The sequence below is a fragment of the Penaeus japonicus genome, unplaced genomic scaffold (assembly GCF_977035675.1).
Source record: "Penaeus japonicus unplaced genomic scaffold, GWHDUDI00000001_assembly GWHDUDI00000009, whole genome shotgun sequence".
Taxonomy (NCBI): Eukaryota; Metazoa; Arthropoda; class Malacostraca; order Decapoda; family Penaeidae; genus Penaeus; species Penaeus japonicus.
Genome location: NW_028234411.1, coordinates 44,582,807 through 44,597,806, shown reverse-complemented (window position 1 = coordinate 44,597,806; position 15,000 = coordinate 44,582,807). Strand labels below are relative to the sequence as shown.

At 39.5% G+C, this 15,000-nt stretch overlaps 1 protein-coding gene across 4 annotated transcripts in view; it reads right to left on the bottom strand.

Moving 5' to 3' along the window:
- Positions 1–1,535: 1,535 nt before the first annotated feature.
- Positions 1,536–15,000, bottom strand: part of eIF3a (eukaryotic translation initiation factor 3 subunit a) — a 14,733-nt gene continuing 1,268 nt past the window's right edge. Inside the window, exons 3-18 of one of the 4 annotated variants that reach the window (XM_086540156.1) lie at positions 14,286–14,459; positions 14,029–14,154; positions 13,706–13,846; positions 12,290–12,542; positions 11,497–11,677; positions 10,973–11,118; positions 10,565–10,740; positions 10,267–10,452; positions 9,962–10,123; positions 9,609–9,794; positions 5,742–5,786; positions 4,239–4,415; positions 3,899–4,137; positions 3,127–3,311; positions 2,676–2,879; positions 1,536–2,498 (exon numbers count right to left, since the gene is read on the bottom strand). In XM_086540156.1, the coding sequence (XP_086396282.1) occupies positions 1,549–2,498; positions 2,676–2,879; positions 3,127–3,311; positions 3,899–4,137; positions 4,239–4,415; positions 5,742–5,786; positions 9,609–9,794; positions 9,962–10,123; positions 10,267–10,452; positions 10,565–10,740; positions 10,973–11,118; positions 11,497–11,677; positions 12,290–12,542; positions 13,706–13,846; positions 14,029–14,154; positions 14,286–14,459 (3,531 nt within the window). In that variant the 3' untranslated portion in view covers positions 1,536–1,548. The remainder of the gene's footprint in view (positions 2,499–2,675; positions 2,880–3,126; positions 3,312–3,898; positions 4,138–4,238; positions 4,416–5,741; positions 5,787–9,608; positions 9,795–9,961; positions 10,124–10,266; positions 10,453–10,564; positions 10,741–10,972; positions 11,119–11,496; positions 11,678–12,289; positions 12,543–13,705; positions 13,847–14,028; positions 14,155–14,285; positions 14,460–15,000) is intronic. The other 3 variants (XM_086540157.1, XM_086540159.1, XM_086540158.1) reach the window with 3 other exon arrangements.

The following is a 15,000-nucleotide window of genomic DNA, read 5'->3' as shown; positions in this document are numbered from 1 at the left end:
ACAAACAAGTAACAATCACTGGTAATATTCTCTTGGTTAAGAAACATATCTTCATTACTAAATACCTAATCCTTTAAATGATGTGGTGGTAATATGGACTGTTGAAAATATTCGAAAAGCTTAATAAGATACTTATTAAAAAAAAAAAGTGACAAAGTGAGAAAGAAATCACTCCTTAGAAAACATAGATAAGTAGGGTTATGTGGGCCAATTTCTTCCTTTATGAAAATTTGATTAATAGTACAAGACAAGCTGTTTACAATAATAAAAAGCTGAAATCTGTGCACATATAGCCCATAAATATAACAGCCTTGCTCATATTATAATAATGACAAACAATCTACATCTTTTTTTTAATAGTTTGGGATAAGGTGAGAAATTCTACAAAAGGAACATGGCATCAGACTTAATCCTATCATTTCATTGTGTGCAAAACCACAAACTGAATTACTAACATTTTCAATTCCTCCTCTTTCTCACTATCAAGGCAGCTTTCCGTATGCTGATAAGATTTAGACAAGAGGCAACACACCTAAAAAGCATCTACGCAAGAACCTGCTTCATTTACAGCATTTTTTAAAAAGTTTAATGTTTCTTGTTTATTTTTTCTTAGATCTTCAAATTCATGATAGCACCAAATCATATGACAATTATAAAAGTAATAATGATAATAAGAGCTAGAATAAAAATGTTATGATAAAAAAGTCCTGCCTCTAACAGCTTCTGCAGGTTTCTCATTGCCATCTTTTGTTACACTTGAAATTTTGGCTCCTGAAACAATAGTACCTAATTATCAATATAATGAATAATCATCTAATGAAGCCTCTGCAAAGGCCTCAACAGATATTGCTAGTCTAACGCCTCACAGTAGTCCAGCCATCTTCATCTTCCTCACGAGCAGGGCGTGGCTTTTCTTCACGAGGTTCTTCTTTTCGTGCTTCCTCGCGGGACCGCCATGAGTTGCCTCCTCCAGGGCGTTTCTCATCACGTCTTTCAATTCGGTCACCACCACGTTCTTCACGCCTAAAAAGAGAGGTTTTTGCGAGTATTACCACACTATTGAAACACATGCTGTCAATATTAGCATATTCTCGGTCTCTCCCAAAACCTCCGCGCTCTTCTCGGTCTCTCCCAAAGCCTCCGCGCTCTTCTCGGTCTCTCCCAAAACCTCCGCGCTCTTCTCGGTCTCTCCCAAAACCTCCGCGCTCTTCTCGGTCTCTCCCAAAACCTCCGCGCTCTTCTCGGTCTCTCCCAAAACCTCCGCGCTCTTCTCGGTCTCTCCCAAAACCTCCGCGCTCTTCTCGGTCTCTCCCAAAGCCTCCGCGCTCTTCTCGGTCTCTCCCAAAACCTCCGCGCTCTTCTCGGTCTCTCCCAAAACCTCCGCGCTCTTCTCGGTCTCTCCCAAAGCCTCCGCGCTCTTCTCGGTCTCTCCCAAAACCTCCGCGCTCTTCTCGGTCTCTCCCAAAACCTCCGCGCTCTTCTCGGTCTCTCCCAAAACCTCCGCGCTCTTCTCGGTCTCTCCCAAAACCTCCGCGGTCATCTCGGTCTCTACCAAAGCCTCCGCTGTCTTCTCGGTCTCTCCCAAAGCCTCCGCGCTCTTCTCGGTCTCTCCCAAAACCTCCGCGCTCTTCTCGGTCTCTCCCAAAACCTCCGCGCTCTTCTCGGTCTCTCCCAAAACCTCCGCGCTCTTCTCGGTCTCTCCCAAAGCCTCCGCGCTCTTCTCGGTCTCTCCCAAAACCTCCGCGCTCTTCTCGGTCTCTCCCAAAACCTCCGCGCTCTTCTCGGTCTCTCCCAAAACCTCCGCGCTCTTCTCGGTCTCTCCCAAAACCTCCGCGCTCTTCTCGGTCTCTCCCAAAACCTCCGCGCTCTTCTCGGTCTCTCCCAAAACCTCCGCGCTCTTCTCGGTCTCTCCCAAAACCTCCGCGCTCTTCTCGGTCTCTCCCAAAGCCTCCGCGCTCTTCTCGGTCTCTCCCAAAGCCTCCGCGCTCTTCTCGGTCTCTCCCAAAACCTCCGCGCTCTTCTCGGTCTCTCCCAAAGCCTCCGCGCTCTTCTCGGTCGCTTCCAAGCCTCCGCGGGTCCTCTCGGTCTCTCCAAAGCCTCCGCGCTCTTCTCGGTCTCTCCCCAAAACCTCCGCGCTCCAAAGCCTCCGCGGTCCTCTCGGTCTCTCCCAAAGCCTCCGCGCTCTTCTCGGTCTCTCCCAAAACCTCCGCGCTCTTCTCGGTCTCTCCCAAAGCCTCCGCGCTCTTCTCGGTCTCTCCCAAAACCTCCGCGCTCTTCTCTCTCTCTTCCAAATCCAGCCCTTTCCTCACGATCCCTTCCAAATCCACGCCGTTCTTGCTCTCTGATGTCTCTATTGCCACGGTCACGCAAAGGTGGCTCTTCTGTCCTAATGTCTTTGTTTCCTCGGTCTCTTGGCTCTCGCTCTTCGAGTTCATTTCTATCCTCATCCTTCTTACGCCAAGCATCAAGTTTCTCCTTCTCTTTCTCACGCCAAGTACCTAGATTTTATTTATAAGAGAATAAAAAGCATAGAGTAATATGATGAAAAAGAAAGTTCCACATACCTCTTCCTTTTCTTGCACAAATGATGCACACACACAGGTCCAATATAGCCCAATATCCCAACACTTTGTGCATCCAAAACAAGTCATTGATCTGAAACAAATCCTCCTTACCACCTCCAGCTCTCCATACTCCAGGCCTCTCACCGCTGTCACTCTCTTGGTCAGCACTCTCCTCCTTTGGTGGTGGTGGTGGTGGTGGTTCTTCTCCTCCTCCTCCCCCACCCCGCCGCCATCCAGAATCATCAGGGCGACGGGCAAACCTTTCAGGCGCACTTCGGTCCATTCTCTGCTTTTCTTCTATGGCCTTTTCGCGTTCTGTTGGAAAGTAAATGAAGATTATGGTAAATAAATATAGCCAAATGATGTCAGCCATGCATGTGGAAATACATTGAGAAAGAGAGTAAAGTGATAGTAACATAAAAAGGCATGTATGTATGAGAGTTCACCATTAACACTACTTGCTAGATCTATTACTTATTTGTTGAATAATCTAAAAAGCAAGGTATGCCATTTTTATATACTAAGAATTTTCTACAATTTATTTATCAGAAACTAAACTTACCTCTCTGCAGTTCTGCTTGGCGATCCAAAGCTGCCTTTCTTGCCAAGTATTCTTGTTCTTCCCTTTCCCTTTGCTCTCTCTCCTGTCGCTCGGCATCCTCTCTTGCCTTCTTGAGTTCTTCATCTCTACGCTGTTGTTCCTCTTCAGCTTTCTTTCTGTAGTAAGCTTCACGGCGCTCTCTTCGCCTAAATTTAAAATATAAAGATTGTAGAAGGTATCTTAAATCTCAAAATATATAGTTAGCATATAACAAGAGTTGTTAAATATATTAACATGTGTATACACAAACAACACACACACAAAGTATATATATATCTACAATTATCTGTACAAAAGTAAAGTAACTATCAACCTATTAACACTGGGTGGCATGATATCATGTCAAGTGGCAGCAAGCACTTGCCGTTGGGGGCACGATATCACATTATGTGATTGTGTGTTCAGCCGTCGGCCACAGCCAGAGCAGGCTAATAAACCAAGGCATTAGGCCTATGCGTTTGAAATACCCCAGCATTTAGACCGATTGAAGCCAAAACCACACCGTGATTATTGGCTTGAGTATCCAGTAAGAGTCACAGAAAGTAAATGTAAAGAAACACTGATACACCCAAACCTTTTCACACTCAAACTGTTTACCAATTCTGCATCAAATACTATTACACTTATCATTATGAAACAAGGATATCTTTGATTATTACACAATAATTGATAACAACAACAACAACAACTACTACTACTACTACTAAAAAAAATAAAAAAGTATCATTTTTACCTTTGCTCTTTCCTCTCAGCTAGTCTGTTCTTACGTTCAACTTCAAGACGAGCATTAAAGTCATTAAGCTTCTTCTCTATTTCTGATCGTCGTGATGACTTGAGCTGATTAAGGAACTCATCCCTGTCAGTATGCATGCGGCACAGTCGTTTGCAGTGCTGGAGACTAATTTCGTGTTCCTCTACCAGCTTTTGCACACGTTCCTGTTCTTGTGCCTGCCAAAACTCTTTGTCCTTCTCCTACAATAATGATTGTAAAATTAGTAGATATAATGTTTATGAATATTGTCTTTTAAATATACAAAGAACTGATAAGACTATTATAACTAAGGTGAACTTACCTTCTCCTTTTCAAAGAGATCCTTAAGCATTGGAATTTCTACCAGCCTTTTTGCTCTCTCTAGATAGTCAACCTTCTTCTCCTGGGCCTTCAGTCTCTGATTTAGTTCCTTTCGTTCCTTTTCTAGTTCCTCAACTTGCCTCTGCAAAATCTCCTCTGCTCCCAGGTTCAGCAATTCCTGTGCAGAAGAAAACATTTAAAATTCATGAGGATATACATTTCAGTTAATGTAACTCAATGGTTATACAAACTGGTCAAACATTGAACTTGTACTCTCCATACGAAAGAATGAAAAGAAGAAAGAAACAAACAGACACACAATCTCTTTTGCTTTTCTCCACACATGTAAAATAAAATGCCTATTCAAAACTAACATTACCAAAACATGCAAAAAGAGAAGGGAGAAAACCTACCCCAGACATTTTATTCAAAGTGTAAAAATAACATCAAATCCTTGACAAATATGTATATATATTTGTATATATTGTCTGGCCTTTGTGTAGTCTTCTGAGGTTTCCTCTTTGCTAAGGTGCCGAGTGACAAAGCTTCTGTTTCATGTTTATGATTAGCAGTATCTGGAGACTTGTCTAACTATTTGTGTACCCCTATCTAATATTCCTTGTTCTAGCAGGATATTTACTGCAATGCTTCTGCTTATTGCAACTCATTAAGTGAAGTTTGAGTGGGAATTACAAGCTCTTAACCTGATAACGCGGGATGGTTTTGCTTTTGCCCAGTCTTAGTGCCAGGGTATTTCAATGCACGCAGGCCTATTGCCTTGGGCTATTTGCCTGCATAGACTGCAGCCACCTGGTGTGCCAGCCGTACAAAAGGTCATGATGTGATATTGTGTCCCTGGCGACAAGTGCTACCACCATATGACACAATATCACGTCATCCATTGTTAACAGGTTAAAATGCTCCTCCCTCACCTAATTGCCTGGCAATGTAAATGGCAACCTTCCTCAGAACAGCCTCTCTCTCTCTCTCTCTCTCTAAAAAACACACAAATACATATTGATTAAATATGTATAACTATCAACAAAGTGATGATATAAGTAAATGAACATTAATCTACATGATCATCAGATGATAATGTCAGTTTAAATTTTCTCATAAGCTTGTTACATAATATTAGCATCAGCATTAATAAAAAAAAAACCACTTACGAAATAAATGTTAATGAGTTCAGAATTAGTATATCATAATTTGCTTTGACTGTACTGTCCTTCCTTGCTGGATCATGCAGCACACCAATGGAAAAAAAAAAAAAAGAAAAAAAAGAAAGAAAGAAAGAAAGAAAAAAGGAATAAAAAATAAAGAAAAAAAAGAAAAGAAAAGAAAAGAAAAGAAAAAGAAAAGTAAAACAGGAGAAGACCATACACTACAGCAAAATCTAAGGGATGATAATATGGTTTTAATATTGACATTAATGATTTCTTGGTAGTATATAGTCTAGCCCCTTCATATTAATTCAAATCTATCTAGAAGAAGCTTCCACTACCATATATGAGGAACTGCTGGGGGAGCCTGAGTACCCAATAAGGGTCTGAAAGGAAGAAAGATCAGATGGTTTCTTCAAAACGTGAGTGTTTATTTAGTAAAACATTCTAAATTTATGTGGTTTATAATTCAAAGGGCTCTCATAAGTAGGATGACCAAATAAATGTTTGTAATTTAGGAAGGAATGTGGTGAGAAAAGTGAAAAATAAAATTTTATAGGATAAGAATAAAACCGAAATTCTAAACACAAAGATTAAGCTACACTAAACACTAAAAAGCCTGTCATATTTGCCATAGGGCAAGATTCTCAATGTCAAAATACTTCCTATTTCATAACTGCAATTTCTCTGTAATGCAATATATGGTAAGTCATATAGGATGGACTCTATACTGAAACCTAAATACCTCTCTGGGATGTATAGTCGCCGGTGGTTAAGTTTGAAGTTCAGGGAATGAATCTCCGGAAGTTATAATGCAAAATCATGCTCCCAGTATTTACTAAATGAATGAAATTATAAATATGTACTTCCATTTCTTATTTTCAAAATAAGACAGTTCATATTATACTATAAAGAGTAGGAAAGCTATCAAATTTAACTTCTTTTACATAATAAAATTAAATGGGGAAATGATCGTGAGGGACAGCCAATTTGGTCCTTAACCCAATAACGTCAGAGTGGTTTTGGCTCTGCCTGGACACAGTGCTGGGGTTTTTCAAATTATGCAGGCCTGACACCTGGGATTATTCACCCACTGATCACACGGCGTGCCAGCTAAGCAAAAAGCCATGACGTGATATCGTGTCCCTGGTGGGAAGAAGACTAGCCAGCTCATGCTGTGATATCACATCATCTGCTGTTAACCCATTCATGCCGGGGTGATTCTGGCTTTGAATGGTCATAATGCTGGGGTTTTCGAATGCATAAGCCTAACGCCTCGAGATTCTCCGGTGCACAAGCCATGAGCCTGGGCTAACTGCTCGCTCACCCTAAGCGCCGACCTTGCCCAGATATCTCATCACCGGCGTCTGATGCAAAAACCACGAAACATGTCAGCACGTTATCTGGCACGAATGGGTTAATGGGTTAAAAACAAATACATTTTCTTATGCAAGCCGTTGGAAAAAAGTACATCTTGAACTGTGGGGCTGAATAAGTTTAAAATTACAGTGTCATACAAGGGAGCATATACAAACAAAAATTGGAAAGTGTGTTCTGGTAGCTGAATTATATTAATCAACCCTTACTCAATGGTACTATGAGGGTAAATATTGCATTTATTTAAAAACAAGTGAACTGATCATTTATGAAAAGTAGAGCCACAATCTATTCTAGAAAAAAAAAATTGCATAAAAGGTAGTACTGGTGACAGCAGGTTGGAGTAGTGAGTGGGAGATAAAATTGCTTTGCTCTGCCTCCTGCATAAGTTTTTATGATTCCCAATGTTGAAATACTATTCTCTTGTTTACATTATTGTTTTACAATAACAGCATACCACCTTGGTATGTGTTACTTCTTTCTTTCTATATTCAAGTAAGAGAAGAAATAATGAAATGATGAGAAAAACAAATTGAAAAATTGCCCCTATCGGGCGGTCCCCCAGGATGGCCCTGGCATGAGCTAATAACAAGGCTCAAGCTGTAACTACCACCAAGTAAGTAACCAAGTAAGTAAGTAACTATCCTCTAACTGGTGACCACCATTTCTTTTTCCTGCTAAGCTATCATCCATACTAAATGAAGATTTCCACACACATAAATGCTTGCATTTGAATGAACTTATCTACAATAAGTTTGGGGTGGATATAAATTCATATTTTTATAATTCAGAAAATTAATTCAATATTCTAACAATTACAACATAAATGCAATAAGGTGATGATAGCTGTGTAAACAGTCACACTCTTGATCCAAGCAATGTTGGACTTTGTTATGCTTGTGTGACTGTCCTATCATTAATTTGAACAAGTAACCATCTCTTCTTACAGCCACCCCCTGCCCATACCAAGTTTTTTGTAAAATAACAAATAAATATATTTTTTTCTTTTCAAAGAAAATGCTCACTAATGAAATACTGTTCCTAGGTGCATTAGTCTTTATCCCCATGTAACATTTGAGTTATCTACCCAGGAGTTGGGGTACAAACATATACCCTGCATGGCATCTTGATGTACACTGAACCGCTGATCACTCAAAATGTTATTTCAACCTGTTCCCGACGGGGCGGTTCCGGCTTTGCATGGTCGCAATACTGGGGTTTTCGAACGCATAAGCCTAACACCTCAAGATTCTCGAACGCACAAGCCGCGAGCCTGGGCTGCTGAGCGCCACCTTGCCCTCATATCTCGTCCCCGGTATCTGATGCAAAAACCACAAAACGTGTCGGCATGTCATGGGCGTGAATGGATTAAATGGCTGAAATACCGGGACATTCAAATGCATAAGCCTAACGCGTTGGGATTCTTGGCCGCCCTGGCCGCTCACCCGGCGCGCCGGCCTGGACAAAATAACTCGTCCCCAGCATCTGGCCCAAAAACCACTAGACGTGATATCTAGTCACCCCTCGTTAACGGGTTAAGAATCATTGTTAGAACACAGATACTAAAATATTTTGATCAAGGGACTAATCACCATTATAAACCTCAAATGAAAGATATAAAATTACATGTAGTAAAAAAAGGTGCCCCTGCACCACTACAACTACTCTGGGCTGTGGCACTTGTTACAATAAACACATGTCGGCTCTTCTTCAGCTCTCTCTCTCTCTCTTTTAAAAGAAAAATAATTTTTTTGAAGGGGGATGGGAGGGATTTTATTCTAATAAAGTTTTTTTTCTCCATAAATTAACCTATTGTGGATGGAGCACCTAACGACCTAAGTGGTCGTCAGGATGGGCAGCCAACAACACTAGCGGCACTGGCTAAAAATTAGAGGGACGAGCCCAAACAATATTTTCCCATAAATCCATCATAGAATGCGGGTTTAGGCTACCTTTGGAACTCTTAACTCTATAACCCTGGAGCTAGCACCATTACAGCCATAATACTTCATGAGTGCGTGTGCACTTCAACTGTAAATAGATTCCGATGTCACGTCATGTATGCATCGACACCCGTCTTTTAGGCCTAATCGGTGCTGACATATATGCATCAACACCTGTCTTTTAGGCCTAATCAGTACTGACATGTATGCCATGACATCTGTCTGCACTGAAATAAACAAGCTAATATGTGCTCTATACTATAACTTCAGTTTGTTACAACATTAATAAAGTCAGTTAAATGGCAGCTTTAGTATTACAATGAATGGATGAAGGAGCAAAAAAGACTAACATGAAAGGCACCACCCAATATATAATGTGTAGTGCAATGAAGCTGGCACTTCGAAGTTAAAATCTAGCAAATCTACTCCCACCTTAAAATGAGCATACTTCCATGTGCACTATAATGGAAGGCTTCAAAAACTTATTATTATTATTTTTTTTTAAATAGTAGAACACGCACAAAAATACCAGCGTTTATCCGTTTGCCTCCATGTTGTCACACTTGAGGTAATTACTTAATTTTTCTTATCTGTTCTTGTTACCTGAAAAAACACAATCATCACCCTGACGTTTCTTTCCTCCTTAGTACAGCTGGTTGATATGTGTGGAGGAGACTGAAATGTTATGCATTTCTTTGCCTTCCATATCCTCCCTACGAACCCCAAATGCCTTCTGGCTGCAATTAGAAGAATTTCTGGCATGCTACCTGTTTAATTGTAATCCCAAAAATGATAGGTCATATATTGCGCATTGCCATCCAAGTCCTACTGCATACATGACACTTGTGTACCTAAAGGGTTAAGAACACCACCACCATAATATATTACCTCTTCATCAAATTTCTCCATCATTTTCTGGCCATATGAAGTCTGGGAGATCTGAATAAGTCTGTCCTTGATCTGCTTGGTATGGATCTGTTTAAGCTGTTCCTCCTGCCGAGCTTTCTCACGTCGACTGGCTTCACGTTCAAGACGCAGCTGCTCTTCCTCCTTCTGTTTTTTCAACTGTTCTTCCTGCAGGAACAGATAACAATGTATGAATAAGAAGGACAAAGAAATAAAATAAAAAATTAATAATTTTTTCAAAGGGAATAAACTGCTTGCTGCTTGGGAAAATCAGTGTAATAAATAACTAATGAGAAAAAAGAAACCACTCCAACTGCAGGGCAGGTACACCATACCTGAGCCCTACGAATAGACTCTTCACGCTCTAGGTTCTGGTTTTCTAACATCTCCTTCCTTTCTTCAATGATATGCTGTCTCTGAAGGATCTTCATGTGCTCACGCTGTTTAGTCTGTTGGTAGCACTGAATAGTCTGGGCTCTCATAGGCTCCATTTCATTCTGAAAATATATTAAGATATATTATTTTAGTTATAGTTCACTCACTTACATATTGCATAGAATATACATAAACATGTTTTCTATATCTATATTAAGATTTCATGTAGGTACACTTGGTAATCAAATATGGTGAATGGGCCTACCTTCTTACTCTCAGGAACAATAAGAGCAACACATGACTGTAGTGATGAGCTCATCTCCACCAGTTGGCACCTGATTGTCTCAGATGGCAGTGACTGGAGCATTGGACCCTCTGGCAGATCTTCACGCTGAGACTCACTCAAGTCTGCCCCAAAGTGTATGCATTCACTGCGGTGGTCAACTCTTATCTGTTGGGAGGATTTGCATCAGCTAGGAACTGGTAAGTCTGAGCGATCATTTCATATTCTGAAATCTCTGACAACTACAGTACCTCTCTGCCACACTGGTAAAAGTGCCTACCTGCAAATCATTGTGGCGGACAAGATCGACCAAGATACGCTCCAGATGGAAACCATCAATAAAAACACTGAGTTCCAGCAACCTCTTGAAGGTGATGGACTGATAGATCTGAGCAACTTGCTTCACAAGCCTTGTGATTGTCATCTCTTGCAGGGCTGGCACATACTGGGTTAATCCTGAAGAAATACAAACATAAAAGTATATTAGTAATTTTCAGGGTACCAAAACTCATTTCATACTAAAGACAATTCAGTATGAACAAATTTCTATGTCCTTAGATCAGAATGTTTTTAAAACCAACCATTTAAATTACCAAGTACCTTCTTCAAATCTCTCTCTCTTTCTCTTACACACACACATATAAAATGTGAGGTCATATGAACTATGCTTCTGATAATAATAGCTTACCAAGCTCAGGATGCTCCTGAATCCATTCAAGATTTGACTGCATCCGGTTGCAAAGATGAAGAGGGTCAAACTCTACCTCCATCAATTGATAGAGATTTTGTAATTCTTGAGGGACTGCACTCACAACATTGAACCTGATCAAGTCTCTGCAAGATATGTTAAGATTATATTAATGTAATCAAAATTCTCAGTAGTTTTTTCAAAATTACTTTATGATGATCAGTAACAATAGAAAATGATACATCAACAGGAAATGGACAGCAAATATGTATGCTATGACTGAAAGTGATATTAGTTGTGGCAATAATGGTTTGTGAACCAAGTGTAGCAGGAAAATGGTAATATCAAAAGTAATAACTATGGATATTATAACCAAGATGGGCCTACCTTGAGTCACCTGTGGGTATCATGCTAGAAGTTACGTGAAGTAAACAATTGGGTAAGTAATCAACCTACAAATCAAGACTAAAAAGGAAAAGGGGGAAAAAAAGAGAGGGACAAAAGTAAAGAAAGATATTACGTACCTGATGAGCGATATGCGTGTTGGTGGCTTTGGTAAAGAGAGAAGAGTTGCTAGCTTCTCAATCTTTTCCAGGGCAGATTTCTCAGTTTCAATAAATCTGTCAAATTCTGGGTGGGCAGATGGAAGAGGGATTGCCAACGTAGCAATCAATACTATGGATGCACGCTTGCCAAGTTCCTCACCTGAAAAATGGTGAAACTATATATAAGACTAATATATACCCCTATAGTTCTATTAGCCATATTACACGAGCTGTCAAAAACTGGTGGGCTGCTTTCATATTGAATGAGACTTGTAATATCAACCAATAAATCAGCTAATGTATGAAAAGTTTACTCCAGCCAGACCACTATACCATAACAAACCATGCCCATACTATAGCCATATCCAAAATGTACAATACAATGCCCATAGCCATTTTCCCCATGCAGCCTGTCCTCTCCCTGTGACAATCAAAAAGCCCCCCCCCCCCCCTTGTTGTGAACAAGACATAGTGAGAGAGTAATTGTAATTCTAGTACTATATTTCTATTCTTACCCTCCCAAACATGAATGTGACATTTCAAACTTAACATTGGTTCTAAAAATTTCTGCAGTGTAATTGAAAAATAGCAGACTAAAATTTGAAAAATTGTGCTTAATTGGGGCTTGGAGAATAGACAAGTTGGATATAATGTGGTTCTAAGGGACTAAGGGAGAACTTGTATTCTGCCATATTTTCATATGGCACTGTAAAACATCTTTATGCAATTCTTGATGCTCATTATTACATAACTGTATTTGTGAAGAACTTACTTGTAATATTTTTCTTCTGGTCCCTCAACAGCTGGAAGAGTTTGAAGAGTGATGCAGCATGGAAGAGATGATTGCCAGCTTTCCAGAACACCAGTGACAATTTCTGGTAGTATGAGGCCATTACATGTGGCTTTGGCATCTTCTTGGACTTGTTCATCAAGTCAGAAATATCTTCAATGGCCTTGTAAGCCTCTTGCCATAGCTCCATTTTAATAGCATAGTTGAGCTGCTCTAGACGAGTCTCCAGATTCATCTAAAATATCAACAGACATAAAATTTAACTTCAATAGCCATTAAATATAATAAACTTAAGGAAGTTCACACTGGCATGACGCCCCGGCATCGGGAATTTAGCTGTGTCACACGAGTGTAACACACCGTCGTCATAGGGTTAACTGATATTCTTAAGGCCAACTAATATTATCTTCTCCTATTTAAGAAAAACACATTCATCTTACAAACTCTGAAGGTTGTTGGTCAATTGACGTATTTTAAAAATCTATTATACACAAACACATACCATTATTATAAATAAAGTGAAGTAACTATTGTATAACCATAAATTTACACCAATTGCAATGTGGTAATCTTCATGATAAGAAATTACAGTATATTTAGAAGTCAATGAGTACAGATCTGAACTGGTGCAATTTCATAATTTCTCTCAAAAATATATAAACCTTCCAAAACCCTTACAGGAAGACATGATGCAACTGCCACATTAAATGGATAGTGTGCACTGCATAGCTAATTACATGTGAAATTGAGACCTATGACTCACTGATTTCGGTACAGATAATATTAACAAGCACCAGTTGCCTACTGTACATGAAAGACTTTACTTCTGTCAACACTGGAAATCAAGTGACAATGAGTGACTGAAAAATGAATAGGATTCTGAATGCATGTTTAAGAGGATTTTTGTGTATTCACTGATATACCCGCCCACTCATCTAACCATAAAAGCATGTTTAGTACATCCAAGTGCCAGTTGGTACTGTCAACATGTGTGCTCATGCATCTGGGCTAGACTAGATTTACAATATAATATACAAGATTGTTTGACAACAGTGTACAGCTGTTCTATGACATATGTAGGAATAGAGTATGAAACATATAATATTGAACTAGGGAGAAATTTAAGTGAAATACATAATATTTTTTGTATCCCGACCCTGTGTGCACATTATTCTGAATTCTAGCATCCTTTAGAGGTTAAAGTCTCTCAAATAGATATTAATGAATCCAAGTACTACAAAAACTGTTACTACTAAAATTTCTTGTAGGGGTATAAAAATAGTAGGTTGGTAGAAAGTGCTCTTACAAAGGAAAACAAATATAAAACATGGGGCAAGTAAGGAGGCAAAGTGAAAGGAAAGAGATGAAAGAACATGAACAAAGGTAATTATGTATGACCTGTTGTGTTTCTGGATTATTGAGATTTACAGCTGTTGCAGACCCCTGCTGCTTCTGGATGTGTGACAGATGGGTTCGCAAATTGTCACAAAGTTTACGGAACTCTGTCTTGCGGCTGTACTTCTCACAGAACCTGAAAGCCTAAAAAAATATAAAAAAAAGAGAATGAAAAAGTGATCAACATATAATTATACTAACATTCATGCTTTATAAATTTAATGAATTCATATCTCACAAGTACTTTCTCAATCCTTTTAACAAATGATAGGTTAATATACATCCTTTCTGTGCCTTTCTCAGGATATTAGAATGCAAATATCTACCTGCTTGGCGATGTCATGATAAAGTCGTTCAACACGGGAGTTGGTGCGGAGAAGCTCTAAGCACTGACGATAACTCTCCCACAAAAACTTGACCCATGGAGTAAGGATAGTCCTATCACTTCGATCCTGTAAGAATATTTCTTTTAGCAATGATTTGTACAAATTGAAGTTATTGGTTCAAATAAATGCACTAACTCAAATATCTAACAAAGAACAAAAAAATTGATACAGAAGAGAAGAAAGAAAACAAAATTTACCTGTGCATCCTCTCCTGAGACAGCAGACAACAAAATTTCTTCAGGAGTTGCAAGATTATCCAAGTCATCAATGTCCACAACAGCCTGATGACTCTCCCTGCGGGCAAAGTCTGTGCGCTCCTCTGCTAAAGACAAGTATCTGCGCACTACAGTCTCTAAAGAGGATACGTTTACCTGAAAAATAAGGGTTGTATATGATACAATTGCTACAAAGATTACAGAGATTGGTGTGTATATCAGGGATAGGGGAGAGAGAGGGAGAGAAAAATTGATAATTGTTAATTATCTGCCACTGAGAATGAGAGAGAGGTGGGAGAGGGAGGGAGGGAGGAAGATATCTTCTTAACTTGTATTTGTAAAATAAGTTTGTAGAAGTCTGCCTCTAATTATCAATGTTGGGGGGTACTTGCTCTACTGTTTTTTCTCAAATATTAAGATCCCCCCCCCCTTACTTGTACTATTACTAGATACATTAATGATGATCATTTTGGGCTCAATATAGATAATAAGGTTACTCTTTAACTAAAGTCATCTAAACAGGTACAATTGTGCATAAGAAATTGACTCATGTGAGGTGTGGGGTTGGTGTACAGTACCAGAGAAAAGCTCAAAAGAACAAGTAGGAGTTAATGAAGTTTATCAGGAGCAAAGGCCCCAAAATTGAAGTAAAAAAGTAATGTGATGTTCCTGCAGTTAGTGTCAAAACTCATGTAAC